Consider the following 16,202-nt stretch of genomic DNA (forward strand, 5'->3'; position numbering starts at 1 on the left):
ATTGACCCTGAATTCTAAGCCCCCATGTCACATGGCTATCATTTCAACAATTTTCCGAGATAAAGACCTAGTACTTAATGATGATAGCATTTTTTAAGCTCTATTTGGATTTTTATCACCTCTCAGCCTCCTTAAATGACAGCTAATTCTAACACATGTCAAATGCTAAGACTCTTTAAACATCAATTAATGATAAGGTTGAAAAAAATAGTAGTTTAATTCAAATTTATCAGTGCACAGAGGTTTTCGTTTTTTTCCATGCAAAAAATACTGCAGTGGAAAAAAAAAGTCAATTTAATATGAACGAGTTAATCTTAAAACAATAGAAATAAATAGCTTTACCTTATTCAATTACAGCCATTATAGTAAATATATACTTCCATATCTATTTTTTTTCCTGTCTGGACCAAATAAGGCTTTATTTACTAACTATAGGATATTGGACACATATTTTAATAATACCATGTATATGCATACTGTAGATGGCCTTGAATATATCAGGTCCGTTTTTTCGCAACTTTGTTCAGACGATTTCCACAATGTTTAGTTAATGCAACGCTGTGACGATAATTATGAAACTTCAGTTAGCATAATTTCCATAACTAATACACAGTGTATATGAGCTGTTCATGTAATTATCGTAATTAATGTGTAAAGGTGATTCATATATATGTATTTACAAAACTTGTTGAATACGACACATGAAACATGACCATTTTGTTTTGGTAAATGCATATATATATATATATAACCCATTGACCAGTTTAGTGGTCAAGATAATATTTTGTCTACTAACCAGCCTCTGTTTAAATCGACCATTTCACCTGATTAAAGCCATGAATGGTTGACTGCTTATTTACCAAAATAAATGTACAGTAGAGTTGAAAAATACTGCCATTTTAATTGGACAAGATTTAATTTTGATATTTACACAAGTTTTGCCAACCATCACAAAGCAAAAGTATCGAAATTCAAAATAAAATCCCCTTGTTCAACAGTATATAGTTTCCGAAATTTAAACCCTACCAAAATAATGTTGATCTACAGTAAATCGATCATACTGGATGACACAAGATCACCAATTAAAATGTTGTCAAGACCCTGAGAAAAGCTCAAGTGGGCAAAATCAAGTACTCCTTCAAACAATGGTATCATTGTTTCCTGCACTTAACACCACACAAGCTGCCGTGAGATAGGAGACTATTGTCAGCATGATTATCTGAACATGCTAAGGCAGAAAGTGATTGAGCACCTTAATTAGTGAGCATGATTTCAATGATTTTTTTCCCCTTAAGACAACCATATTTAGCAAAAATAAATACTATCTAAACAAAGGCCCAGTGTGAGTTGTCAGAACTGATCAATTCAGATATTACCATTACAAGTCATTTTTTTTAATCTGGGTGAAAACATTTCTAAATATCCTCCTCAGACTTGAACACCAGTGACGTGAGAAAGTAGAATGCTGACTCACTGAGTCAGTGCATTGGTGACAGAGTAAGGGGATTGGTGACAGAGTGAGTGGATTGGTGACATAGTAAGTGGACTATAAATAACAGAGTGAGTGGATTGGTGACAGAGTAAGGGGATTGGTGACATAGTAAGGGGATTGGTGACAGAGTAAGGGGATTGGTGACAGAGTGAGTGGACTAAATGACAGAGTAAGGGGATTGGTGACAGAGTAAGGGGATTGGTGACAGAGTAAGGGGATTGGTGACAGAGTAAGTGGACTAAATGACAGAGTAAGGGGATTGGTGACAGAGTCAGTGGACTAAATGACAGAGTGAGTGGATTGGTGACAGAGTAAGAGGATTGGTGACAGATTGAGTGGACAAAATGACAGAGTAAGGGATTGGTGACAGAGTAAGGAGATTGGTGACAGAGTAAAGGGATTGGTAACATAGTAAGTGGACAAAATGACAGAGTAAGGGGATTGGTGACAGAGTAAGTGGACTAAATGACAGAGTAAGGGGATTGGTGACAGAGTAAGGGGATTGGTGGCAGACTAATGGGATTGGTGATAGAGTGGGTGGATTGGTGACAGAGTAAGGGGATTGGTGACAGAGTAAGGGGATAAGTGACAGAGTAAGTGGACTAAATGACAGAGTGAGTGGATTAGTGACAGAGTGAGTGGATTGGTGACAGAGTAAGGGGATTGGTGACAGAGTTAGGGGATTGGTGACAGAGTAAGTGGACTAAATGACAGAGTGCGTGGATTGGTGACAGAGTGAGTGGATTGGTGACAGAGTTAGTGGCTTGGTGACATCTGAGTGGATTGGTGACAGAGTGAGTGGATTGGTGACAGAGTAAGTTGATTGGTGACAGGGTGAGTGGATTGGTGACAGAGTGAGTGGATTGGTGAGAGAGTGGATTGGTGACAGAGTGAGTTGATTGGTGACAGGGTGAGTGGATTGGTGAATGAGTCAGTTGATTGGTGACAGAGTGAGTGGACTGGTGACAGGGTGAGTGGATTGGTGACAGAGTGAGTGAAATGGTGACAGAGTGTGTGGATTGGTGACAGGGTGAGCGGATTGGTTACAGAGTGAGTGGATTGGTCACTCAATAAGTGGATTGGTGACAGAGTGAGTGGATTGGTGACAGAAAAATTGGATTGGTGACGGAGTGGGTGTATTGGTGACAGCAAAAGTGGATTGGTGACAGAGTGAGTGGGTGAGTGGATTGGTGACAGGGTGAATGGATTGCTGTCAGTGTAAGTGGGTGAGTGGACTTATGACAGCGTGAGTGGATTGCTGATAGAGTGATAGGATTGGTGACACGAGTGGATTTCTGATAGAGTGAGTGGATTGCTGACAGAGTGAGTGGATTGGTGACAGAGTGAGAGGATTGGTGACAGGATGAGTGGATTTGTGACAGGGTGAGTTGATTGGTGACAGAGTGAGTGGATTGGTGACAGAGTGAGTGGATTGGTGATAGGGTGAGTGGATTGGTGAGAGTGAGTGGATTGGTGACAGAGTGAGTGGATTGGTGACATAGTGAGTGGATTGGTGAGTGGATTGGTGACAGAGTGAGTGGATTGGTGATAGTGTGAGTGGATTGGTGACAGAGTGAGTTGATTGGTGACAGAGTGAGTGGATTAGTGATAGGATGAGTGGATTGCTGACTGTGTGAGTGGATTGGTGACAGAGTAAGTGGATTAGTGACAGAGTGAGTGGATTGGTGACAGAGTGAGTGGATTGGTGACAGAGTGAGTGGATTGGTGGTAGAGAGTGGATTGTTGACAGAGTGAGTGGATTGGTGACATAGTAAAGGGATTGGTGACAGGGTGAGTGGATGAGTGATATAGTGAGTGGATTGGTGACAGAGTGAGTGAAATGATGACAGAGTGTGTGGATTAATGACAGGGTGAGTGGATTGCTAACAGAGTTTATGGATTGGTGTCATTCGTATAGTGTCAAGTCTTGCTGACAGAGTGACTGGCTAACTAAAATTACTTCCTTGCTAACATAAGGATGCTGGCTTGCAGCAGTATAAATTTAAAGCTATCAGAGTGAGTTATTGACTGCCTTTAATTGTTAACACTGGGTAACTGGCTTGCTAAAAGATTGCTTACAAATAGCAAAATGTAAGCAGACCTGAACCCGACTAGCATGATGTCTACAAGCATGCATGTAGTTTGCAAGGAAAAGTATTCATATATAACTTCAGTTTTAAAATAGAAATACATCACAAATTTCAGGTTTTTAGTAGGTTTTCCCATTAAACATTTTCGAAAAAAAACAACAAAATCTTCAATAATACATCGAATCACTTTGCTTAATATCCCTAAGTCCTATACTTGTTCTTTCTTAAGATGATACTTTGGTGCACCATATGCATCAGCTTTTTAAGCAAAATGTGCAACAAAACTTACATAATGCTTGCATGGGAATCACAGATTTTTGCTCATAACCCATGGTTTTGGAATATGCACAACTTAGTAAAGCATCAAGCCAATTTCAAAATGAATCTTGGATAATAGTTGGTTTGGAAAACCATCTGATGAACAAATGATTGTTTGATATTTTCATTAGAACATCTTTCAACCCCCATTATAGCCAGCTGTGAATTCCATAAACCCACTTAGCAAATGGTTGCCGTGGAATTGAAAGATGAACCACATCAAAATATTTTCTTAGTGGTTTCTACCTCTAAAATTTACAGACATAAATATAGAACATCTTGTTTAGTGGTTTTTGACCTTGCCAAATTCAATTCTGATGAGGTGGTTGAGCTTAGTATTTTTTATAATTGGCACCATTTACTGGAAACAAAAAATATGGTTTAGAAATTCCAAGCTTATTATTATTGCAAGTAGCATTATACTCATATACAATGTCTTCCATTTTTATCAAATATATGAACATTCTCAAAAGTCTAAAAAAAATACAGACCCCCAAAAAAACACCAAAAATGTATTATGATATGCCAAAGTGCTATAATGTTTATTATCATTATTTATACTTAATTTCATTGAAATCCAAATTAGGTTTATTTGAACTAATTTAATCTATTGGCTAGTTCAAATTGTGAAGACTGAGGTTTGAGCTGATAAGTATATGAATGTTGAGTTGATTTCTTGGAATATTATAGCGGAAACCACAATTGTGTGTTTTTTAAAAGGTCAAAATTAAGAACTTGCCCTGGCAGATTAGTCGAACAAATGACCTCTTGGGTGAGATTACTTGCGTCAAGAAGGCAGGCGTATAAAACAGGGACCAGTTAGAACACTAACACTCATCCTCAGACTATTATATGTATCACAGCTGGCATAATGATTATAACAATACTGTATTCTTTCGTTTACATGGTTTCAAACTAATGACCATGGCATTTTTTACTTCATTTTATTTTTAACAATTGAGTGAATAATTTGACAATTCTCTGCACCATCAAGAAGAAAACAATAACAATTGCTAACGATTATACATAAAAAGAATTAAAAAATACAGAGAAGCTAATACCGCAAATTAATTGTACAAAAATAAAAATAATTATCCTCACCCATTTTTGCCCATTGTTTTAAGGGCTGACATGATGTTTTTCAGTCGGACTCTCGGGGATGAAATCGGTAAAGTATCCAATGTTTTTCCAATCTCAATTTTATCCATTTTCGTAGGTATTTTTTCACTCACCATTAACTATAATCTCTAACACAATAATAATAATTTAAATAATCCTCTACTAAGAATCAATTTCTTAGAACATTCTGTATTCTGAAGATGTATATTATTCAAATTACACGAACATTTTTTTAATACTCAAAGTTTATCAGTAATTATTTACATTCTAAAACAATTAAAATATCTTGACTTTCAATAATCCTGTACAATCAAAACTTATTCAGAAACACTTCAAAACTGTTTAACACTTCAAGTACTTTTTACTGATAATTCATCATAAACGCAAGTAGTACAATCCTTTTCAGATAAGTATCCGTTTTCTGTACTTTTTACATTATACGTTACTTGGCAACTATTAAAACACACTGATTCGTCAACTGTATAAACTGACGCACCATCTCCAACTGTCCTGTGGTAACGACTTTATGTAATAGTCATATATCTTTCACCTTTTGTTTCAAGGCTAATAAAATACAGCAATAAATCTCATGTATTGTAACTTGAGCTTTTTCATTTCATTAAAATTCCCCGTCTTTAACTTTTATAAGTGTTTTTATTTTTCAATTATTTCTTTCTTTGTTTTAAGATTCAATTGAAAAACACATTTTAAAAGGTGTTTAAAAAAAATCCAATATAGCTGAAATTATAAGAGCTGAAATTCAATAAGTAAAATGGCATTAAATATAATTTCATCTTGAAAAGTCACATTTTCGAACAAATCAAGATAATAAAATTTACTGAGGCCAAACAAAAATGATATTAATTTTGTTGTGGTTCTTGTTACCGTGACACTGACAGAAAAAGAAGCAGGTAGGTTGGGAAACATTTTATTTTGGAATATTATTTTATTGTGATTTTATTTCAATTTTGTGTAAGCCCAATCAATTTCTGTACAGATAGATTTTACCGATTTCCTAAAAAGTAATTAGGTTATGTTTAAATTGAAGGACTTAAAGCTGCATGCTCACAGATTGGCCATTTTAACAATGTTTTTATTTTTTGTCTTGAAAAGAGCAAATTTTTGGGTAAATATCTGCAAACCTGAATGATATAAGATTGCTGACAAAAAATCAGATCATATATTTTCATATTTCCATTCGAAAATTAATGTTTTAATTTTGGCTTAAACCGTTTCTTAACGGTTTAAGAAAAATACATAAGACATCCATTTTTGGACTTTAATATAAAAATCTGCGATCTGAATTTTTTTCAGCAGTCTTATATAACTGGTTTCCATAGACTTTCGCAAAATATGGCTCGTTCCAAGACAAAAAATAAAGAAGTTGTCAAAACGTTCAATCTGTGAGAGTGCAGCTTTAACAATAGAATCCGTCCAGTCATTCACAAGCAACCACAACATCAATTTTGTCTTGCCTAATATCAAGTCTTAATTGTTTGTAATGAAATATTCAAGGCTCTCTTTAATATTTCAGAGATAATTTTAAAATTGAATAACTTTAAATTTGTAAAACCACTTAAAATCGAAATTTCTTCAAAATTCAAGAAAATGTTTTTAACAGTTTAAAAATTGTATAACATAATTATGTCACTGACTAAATTTATTTCATTCATCAGATAACATGAAGATATTTTTATGAAATTAAATGATTTAAACCAGCCAAACAATTATTTTTTTATTATTAATTATTCATTATTATACAGTTTAATAGCACTTAAGTCAGTTTCTCATAAATGGCCATTTCTTACAATGTGAAGAAAATTACATTTACTTATACTTCATATTAGTCACTTTCATTGGCACGATGTCGCGTGAGAATGTGGTTTTGTGTTGTGGGGGAAACCAGAGAACCTACAGTTCAAAACTGGACACTTGTCCAGCCTGGTGACCACCAGCCAATATTTTTTAAAGAATCAATATAATTTTTTGCCAAATGTGACCTATTTGCACTCTGACCTTATGTTTTCAGTGAACAGCAAGAGCCAGAGTTGTGGGCCTTGCTATAGATAATTATATTCATTTTGTCACTGGGGACAATGGTACTAAGTTCCGTGTGAATATCACAAATGTTTAATAAAGTTTTGATAAACTTTAAGTTTTTCTATGGGGTTGAAGCTGAGCTAGGCTTAATTAACCTCAAACATGAGCAAAAAGTCCATAAATGTATTTTAATTATATTTATGAATGCAATGTCAGGCAGTAAGTTTTCAATGTGCATAATTATAAACATAATTATGTGACTTTAAGTCATGCATATGTTTGTTTTTACTTCATTAATAATTATGTAAAATATGCTTGTCTCCAACCTTTGTGACCAAAAATTAATAAACATTAGTTTAAATTCACTGCTCTTATACTAATGAGCCTAATCTGAAGAAAACATGATATGTTTTTTTTTATTTATTTTTCCAAAAAACATTTGCAGGTTAAAACCATGTCCTTTCCTATGAGTCACCATCGCTAAACCTTAATTAGCAGGTTAACACAGTATGTAAACATGGATGTTCTCTCTTATTTACAAGTAAAACAGGCAATTATTATATTGTTCAAACGCTTTGTAACATATAATTCACGCGTACATGACTAATCACATATAATGTATAAATAAGAAGTTTGCAAAATAAAAAGTTGAATTAAATTACAATTAAGGTATTTTGTTAAAGCTAAATTTTAAGCATATTTATTATTATTAATATAATGCTTCAAATAATATTAATTATATATAATATATTACCTTTTAGTCTAAAATCTGAATTTTTTTCCAGCTGTTACATTAATTATACTTATAACCATATACATGTATAACTGTGAGATATATAACAATTGAACTGTGTCATTATCCAAAAAATCAAATAAATTCATTCATCATCAATAATAAACATTTAATATCACATTAAAATATACACTAATGTATATTCTCAAAGGTTAACGGTCCAAATTAAGTGTATTATTATTATTATCATGATCGGTGCGTAATCCGTTTTGAGTCATTTTCTAAATTTACTTACAGAAACACACAGACAACGACAGGGCAAAAGTCATGAATCTTTCGACAAATGCTAATTCTTTTCCATTAATTACTTTTTCTCATGATATTTGATAACAATCGCGCTGGATAAACCATCCTTGATGAAAGACTGAATAAAAACAAGACTCTTTGTTCAAATGAAATAGCTTTTTATCACTTCATGCTATCTGATGAATTTCATGTAGATAAAGATCGCTTTCTTCGTTTTTTGCTTTCAAAAAGATACATTTAGGAAAGTATACTTTTACTTGTTTGTGTATTCATTTTCAGTACTCAAAAAAGAAATACATTATAGCGATAAAGCAAATCTTTACAGAACGCAGATTTTCACTGGGTAATGATACAGTTTTCAACTCAAAATATCTTTTTTATGTTTTTTTGGCTTAGAATTTTCCCTATAGAAAAAAAATAGCTCTTTTATTTCCAAATAATATTATTACTAGTAGATATTGTTTAAAGCCGCCATTTTTAGGAAAATAATCTTTAAAAATTCGTGTCTAAGATAATTATAACTCAACAATTACCTGACTAACTATCACAACTTTTAATGTCAATTTAAATTATCCCTTATAATTGATCACTTCCTTCATAAACAAATTTATGTCCAACTTCTGTCGTAATTTTCATTAAAACCTGTGCACATTCAAATCCACATTTAACATCTAAACTAAATATGACATGGTCATTTATAACACTTTGACCACAAGGCACAAATTAACAATTAAATTAAATTCCATTCACTTAATCCACCACTTAGCTTTAAATCTGTAAAGCCACCTGATCGACCACTTTCAGAAAGTTCACGCGTAATTTAAAATTGTCTTAAGTGATCTATTTCCAATGTACGAATATGTCGTTGTTTCGTATAATCCAATGACGATCTTGACTAAATGACCCTGAATGTACAGGTAAAGATTTATGTTTAATCAAACATTTAATTTGATGTACCAACTTTATTGAATAAGACACATCAATGTATCAAATATTGATGTATTTGACATGATCGTTCAATCGCTTTAATAGCCCAAATTCAACATGCAACTTATGATAGTAACTTGTAAATAAGACGAAGTAATATTTAAACTATAGTCACATTATACCAATAACAAAATACACAACTTGACACCGCTGGAAGTAGATACATAAATATTTCACATGAGATAAAAAGCTATATATGTCCATAATTACAAGCTTTTAAATGGCAGAATGGAGCCGTAAAAGGCTTCACTAATTTGTGATTTTTTCTCCTAAAGCCAAACTCATTCTTATACTTAAAGCTGCACAGATTTACCGTTTTTCCAACATTTTTATTTTTTGTCTTGAAACGAGCAAATTTTTGCGTAAATATCTGCAAACCAGTGATAAAAGACTGCTGACAAAAGATCAAATCGCAGCTTTACATAATCCGTCCCAAAATTTATGTTTTATGCATTTTTCTTAAACTGTTAGTAATGGTTTAAGCCATAAAACATTAAATTTGGAATGGAAATAATTGAAGATCTGCGATCTGATCTTTTGTCAGCAGTCTTTCATCTCTGGTAAGCAGATATTTACGCAAAAAATTTCTAATTCCAAAACAAAAAATAAAAAAGTTGGAAAAACGGTAAATCTGTGAGAGTGCAGCTTTAAATGGCGATAAAGTTCTCTGTTATCATGGGTTCTTTGAAAAAAAAAAAAACTTGTAAGCTTAAATCTTGAAAAAAAAAATCAGCATGAAAACCATAAATACACTTAATCGGGAACTCATTCACAGATTGTTTACGTTGGCGATGATTATTTTAAACGTTGTTGATATTTAGTTATTTTACAAGCTGCATTTTATGAAACAAATACCAAACAGCAACTGGCAGATATCCCTTTGAACATAATTTTGTAAATCAAGCCTAAAATATAAATCAATTTCAAATAGGATAATAGTTATTTTTTTTTTAAAAATAGGGCAATTTTATGCGTGAAATTTACAAAGAGCCCCCTGTGAACTTTTGAGATATTTTATCACTGAAACAAGCCTTTTGGTCCCCAAATCACGATAATATAACTCTTACTCATGCACCAGTCAATTGTAACCACACCTCCCACCCCCTCGGTCCAGGGAATAGTGGGGGCTGTTACTTTTGGTCCAGCTGAACCCGGGTAAAACTGCTGACAAAATCCACGCCAAAACCCCTGAAACCCTGGGACATTCTAGGTTAGGCCGATTCCATGCTATTTTTTTGCGCGAAAACAAAAAAATAGCACTTGCTCTAAGGGCACTCCACGGCCACCTGAAAGGTAAAAACACGGCCCATTTCCCCCACTATCCCCAGCATTTCCCCTGACCTGGGGGCTGCGGCTACAATTGATTCGTGCATAATATGTTTGACTGTATAAAATATGAAAAAGTTCCTTTAAAATTACAGTTAAAAAGGTAACAAAAAGCGCTTCGACTCGAGGATTTTTTTAGTCTAACATCAATAAAAACTGTGTCATGTTTTTAATTATTTTCAAGTCACTCCTTTTTACATATTTCAACAAATACTAAGAAGGGTATTTAAAAGTGCTAATTAAATTTTGCGATATAATTATAGATAATAGCATTATACATCTATAATTACTTTAAAGAATTTATTTACAAAAAGCTGAAAATAATTCCTTAATAATCCAATAACGCTTTAAATAATTCAATCCCAACTTAAAGAGGTAAGCCATTTTATGGTATTATACTTACTACATTGTAACCGAAATTTAGAGAATGTTAAGTAGTTGAATTAAAACAACAATATTAAGCAAAGTATACAAGATCACCAATCATTAATGAAAGCTAAAGAACAGTAAAGTGTTATTGCAAAATAGTGAAGGCAGCTTCATTTCTTTCACTGCAACCTTTAAACATAGTGACAACAACAACAACAAATGGCTATAAGACACAGATTGCTAAATCACAAACTCACTGACACACAGACAGATTCACAGACAGGCATACATTGCCAAGACAAAAAGACATGCAGACAGACAGAAAGAGAGCCTTATGGACAGACAGACAGCAGATAGACTGACTCAGCCAAGACACATTGACAGATGTCAGATGTCATGCAGACATATTTGATATGACGGACAGAATTCGTTATTTCAGAAACAAAATATCTAAAATTGAAGTATTCTTTTAAATGCAGAAGTCACAGTACTTACAACTTTTTCTACATCCAAATTCATTCTAACATTTTCTCCAAACAATTTCTATGATAATCATACAATAACCATTTGTTTTGCGGATTGACATACCCTTTTAACACACCCACCATGATAAACTTTCGACAGTATCCAAAACACTTCAGGAAATGCCAAAACTACTTGAAACTTCTAAACCATCTTCTCATGAGAGTTATTTAGACCATTTTATTATAAAGAGTTTCTACTTGAGTGATCCTTTAGATTATATGAGCTATCATATAACAATAATATTATCAAATACAGATAGTCATAAACAGAGCTTTATCTTTGAATTTCTATCACCCTTGAGTGTATAGGCATTGTTTTTAAATTTCTGAAGTTTAATTAGTATTTGATATGCTATTTCAGGCAGATAAAACTTCAATTTTTCAAGTACTTCTGGAATTTCTCACAGTTGGGGTAACATATTGTTTGATACATTAAATTTGAAATAAATCTTTCATATCTCAGTTATATAAATATGTAAACAATCTTCCCTGAGAAAATTGCCTAATCATAGCAAAAGTACAAATATCCTTTCCGCTACCATAGCCGCCTAATGCAGACCCTTAATTCGGGTGTCCCCAATACCTCTATCATTCACCGGCGAACTACCACAGCAGTGTAAACCGTACTCAATTTTTCGGCTTCTGATTACCGCTATCGTACAGCGTGGGAATACCGCTTATTTTTATAATCTTGTACATGTTTTGCTAAAAGCAGAGACTTAAATCTCCCGATTAAAATGCGTTAGCAATTAGGTAAAATGTTTATCAATTTCGAAACAGTACAAATTTATAACACAATTAAAGAAATTAATTACAAACAATATATAGTACATAAAATTATATAACATAACACCCTTATAAATCAAGTTTGCATTTCACGAATTAGTGACATATACATTATCCTTAATTAGGTAATGTTCTAGTGAAAATGTACATTTTTCCTTTTACTTAAACCCATTAATAGACATACTAATACAATAAAATGCATTTTATTGGTTTAATTATGTAACGGCAATTAAAATATTCACTTATTAATAAATATGACATATCGGCATAACTACGCTCTGGTTGACTTCGGAAAAATACAAAACTCTCATTAATACACTACGGATATGATGAATTTTAAACAAATGTAGGAATAACCGTAGTCGTGTGTTGTAGTAATTTGATTGAAGACAATCATCAGTAGGTAAACGCACATGCAAAACAGCGCAATGGTAATCCTGTGATATGTAGGTTGTGGTAATTTTCATCTTCGGTATTGGCTACTTTTTAATGTTTATAAAACTACTATAGGCGAGTTTTGTAGACAGGAATTACTTCTTTGAACAAATTGTTAAGTACATAAAGCATAATATTATGCATTAATACACTCTGGTAGTTCTAGTTCAAACATTTCAGGTATATGTATTTCAAAATTGCCGGAGACGTTTAATGTTATGATCAATCTTTGAATTATACCACGTGTGCATGCATAGATACACTAGGGCAGTTTTAGCTTTTGTAGTAACTTGATATTTATGTCTGTTGTTTTCGTCATAAATACGCTACGGCTAGTATTTGATATTTCTAAAACAGCAATTTTGTACTACAGTAGTAGAAAAAGGTTTTCCAAAATATTTCAAAATTACAATGCTTAAAAAGATGTTTGTAAGGCAACGTTGCGAAATGTTTTTTTTTTTTATTATTTCAATCATATTATGCATGTGTGTGCTTGAATCGGAAAAAAATCCTCATAAACACTCTCTTGAATGCCATGTGAGACTAAACTATGTATGTATAAATACGCTATTTTAGCCATGCTTAATTTTAATGCAGACATCACATTATCACAGTTTTTTAGGCACGTGTCATTCCATTTAAAATTCAGTAATAAAACAAAAAGTGAAACTTATGATTTAAGAAGTGGTGAAACAATGTTTGTATCTCTAGTTCATTGTTGTTTGGGCCCTTGACGTGTACCTTAACAGGGCCTATTTTTTACTGTTCAACTAATGGGCTTGTCCCTGTAGTTTTCATTATATTATACATATGTTTGTGTATTTTAGTATTTACACATGCATAAAGCGATTACAAAACAATATGTTTTTTATCAAATAAATCAGAAAAGAATTAAAATAACAATTCAATATCATGATTTTTGACACACATGTTCATTCATTTCCTATATAAATGTATACTTATAGGACTAAAATCCAAATACGGATTCACAATTCATTTATACATCAAGGTTATAAAATGTATAGATCATTTATTTACATCATAGGAACTTGAGGAATACATAGGGATAAAATCAAACATGACGAAAATCAATAATGATAATAATTTTTCTCCTATCAACAAAGAACACATGTACATAATTATATAATAGAAAAACATAGACCAAAGCATAAATCAAAGTATTTGACTGTAACTATTATATTGCTAAATATATTGCAAGATTTGTCACGGAAAACAACACCAGTATAATCACAGCATGCGATTAACGAAACGGCAACAGAGTCTAGTGGAGTTTCTGGTGCAATGCAATATCATCGGTGACCGTCTGTAAAAAGAAATCACATATTGATTAATATTTTTATAAAGACACTTTGTTAGCGACAATTGCATTGTATATGTGTAATTTCGAAAAATATGTCCTCATTTTAAGCATGATATGTTTAATTCTATAAAAAACAACATTAAAACAAACATTGAATAACATTTTGTTATGATTATTTCATCAATACTATATTGAAAATTTATTTTAATACATGATTGATCTAAACGGCGCTTTCTAGTACTAGACTCTGAAATTCAAGATGTGCCATTAAACAGTAGAAATAATTTAATGTATGCATTTTCATGAACTTTAGAGGCCGTTCATTGTTTCGATTTAAGGGTCATTTCAAAATGCAATTATATAAAAAAACGTATATTATTGAAAATGTTTTACATACATGAGTTGTTGTTTTCCATTCTTCTGTGTTTCTGGAGCCATAGTCTTGTTTGACTTGACCTCCATTCGGCCTTTCATAGAGGTAATGCCACGATACGAAATAAAACATTCCTTTAAATAAAATAACATTTCATTTGAGTTTTATTTTATAAACATTAGAATTATACTTGTGCAAGCTGACTCTGCACTGCACATTGCCAAAGAGGTCAAGTTAAAAAATGTCGCTTGATTGTTTGGATTTCCTTATACGTGTGCTATTCCCGCTGATAAGTTGTTCTGCAACCTAAAAACAGAAACATAAAACATAAACAGCTGATTGATTTTAAAAGATGTTGATCATGTTTCATTTTGGTGGTTTTTGCAACGATCAATACGTTATTAAACCTGATTATGGTTACTATTTAACATTCTACAGCATGTTTGTAATATACTGTAAAAAGGTATTACCATTCTCTCAAACAGCTTATAGGTAGCCGGAGGGTTGACGTTTTATACATGATGAATCACAAGCGAGATGTCCACGGCATCCACACAAATTAGGTCCAAATTAGGTGTTGGTACACTGTAAATGTTGACTGTCTACAACACCCATGTTCTTTTTTAATTAAAAAAATAACTTTGATGCATGTTTTCCCCACTTTCCTTTTGCATTTACTTCTTCCATCAAAACCTTGTTCTGTCGGCTATTTATTATAGGATTGAAACATGTCATCGGGTTGCACACATGTTTTGATTATTCCCATGCAGTGGACATAAGCTTCCGGTCCGAACTATTTCATGCCATGTGTTCCCCTCTGCTGAGCATCCTAACTTTGTCATCTCTTTTCGTGGACTGATTTTGCGATTGACCAATATGTCCTTCCGGTGTTTAATGCGTGACACGAATGTATAGATTTTTTCCAAACGTCAGAGGAACTGATGTTTTAAACTTGTCGGCAAATACAACATGATCATCCTTTGATGTTTTCTCTTCAGTTCTCTACAACTGTTTGAGTCAACCCTACTTCTATCTTTCGACTTATGTTTCTTGTCTGTGAATTTGTGTTCTATGTCTTTGGTGTTGCCCATTGCCACTAAACCGGGTTTATGTTTAAACTTTTTGCTACTGAGCATGTTTCTGTAGCTTTTTGCATATATATTAAGTACGCCTGGTAATTCCTGAGATACCCCATGACACACGGAGCACCAACGATTCTTGAATGGTGATCGTGACATTTGATCATTGCTTCATCGACAAATATGTATTGATGCATGTTGTATTAAGTCATGCTCCTTTCCCATACAACTTTCATAACAGGGGTCACTGTGGTTCCAATATAACCTTGATGCGACCTTGTGATATTTGTCCGGTTGGTTTATTGTCTATTGCAGTGGTTTTCATGGCAACTGTGACAGCTATTTTGTAATGGATGTTCTGTTGATATATTTGCAGTCACTATGGTTTCCATGATATCTTTATAGCGATCACGTAATAGATGTCCGGTTGGATGTATAAGAAAGTTAAAGCATATATTTCAACAGGAAAAAAAGCGTAACTAGCGTTAAATGGCATTCAAAGGCAACGGCCTTTGAAGTGGGTTTTGTTATGTTGATTACGTATTATGTTTATACAGGAAATACCGCTGCGTAGTTTTGCATACTTCTGGATTCAAGAACGCTACCAAAGTGCACTTAAGTGACTGATTTAGTTTGATTCAAACATGAAATGTCTACCTTATCGAAGTTAACACACAGTCCGTAAAACAAATATCACAGTAATACCACTGTGCAGTTTTGCTCATTTCTTAAATTTAACAGTGATACCACAGTGTACTCCTGATACAAGAGGAAAAACATAAGCATGCTGTTTTATTAAAGCAAATTTACAAAAGCCAGAGGCGAATAATGTTGAATGACGATTTTTAAAGAAATACCGTTGCTTTTTTTTGCATGGTTATTATATTTGAAAGAAATTCCGTAG

At 33.0% G+C, this 16,202-nt stretch overlaps 1 protein-coding gene across 6 annotated transcripts in view; it reads right to left on the reverse strand.

Moving 5' to 3' along the window:
* LOC128246867 (rap1 GTPase-activating protein 1-like) overlaps positions 1–16,202 on the reverse strand; it is a 168,550-nt gene that overhangs the window by 42,296 nt on the left and 110,052 nt on the right. The window contains exon 1 of one of the 6 annotated variants that reach the window (XM_052965364.1): positions 5,002–5,775. The exons of the other annotated variants lie outside the window; for them this stretch is intronic. Within the exon in view, the coding sequence (XP_052821324.1) occupies positions 5,002–5,135 (134 nt within the window). The 5' untranslated portion in view covers positions 5,136–5,775. Of the gene's footprint in view, positions 1–5,001; positions 5,776–16,202 lie in introns of those variants that run through there. 6 annotated transcript variants of the gene reach the window in all.

Source organism: Mya arenaria, chromosome 9, assembly GCF_026914265.1.
Source record: "Mya arenaria isolate MELC-2E11 chromosome 9, ASM2691426v1".
Classification (NCBI taxonomy): domain Eukaryota; kingdom Metazoa; phylum Mollusca; class Bivalvia; order Myida; family Myidae; genus Mya; species Mya arenaria.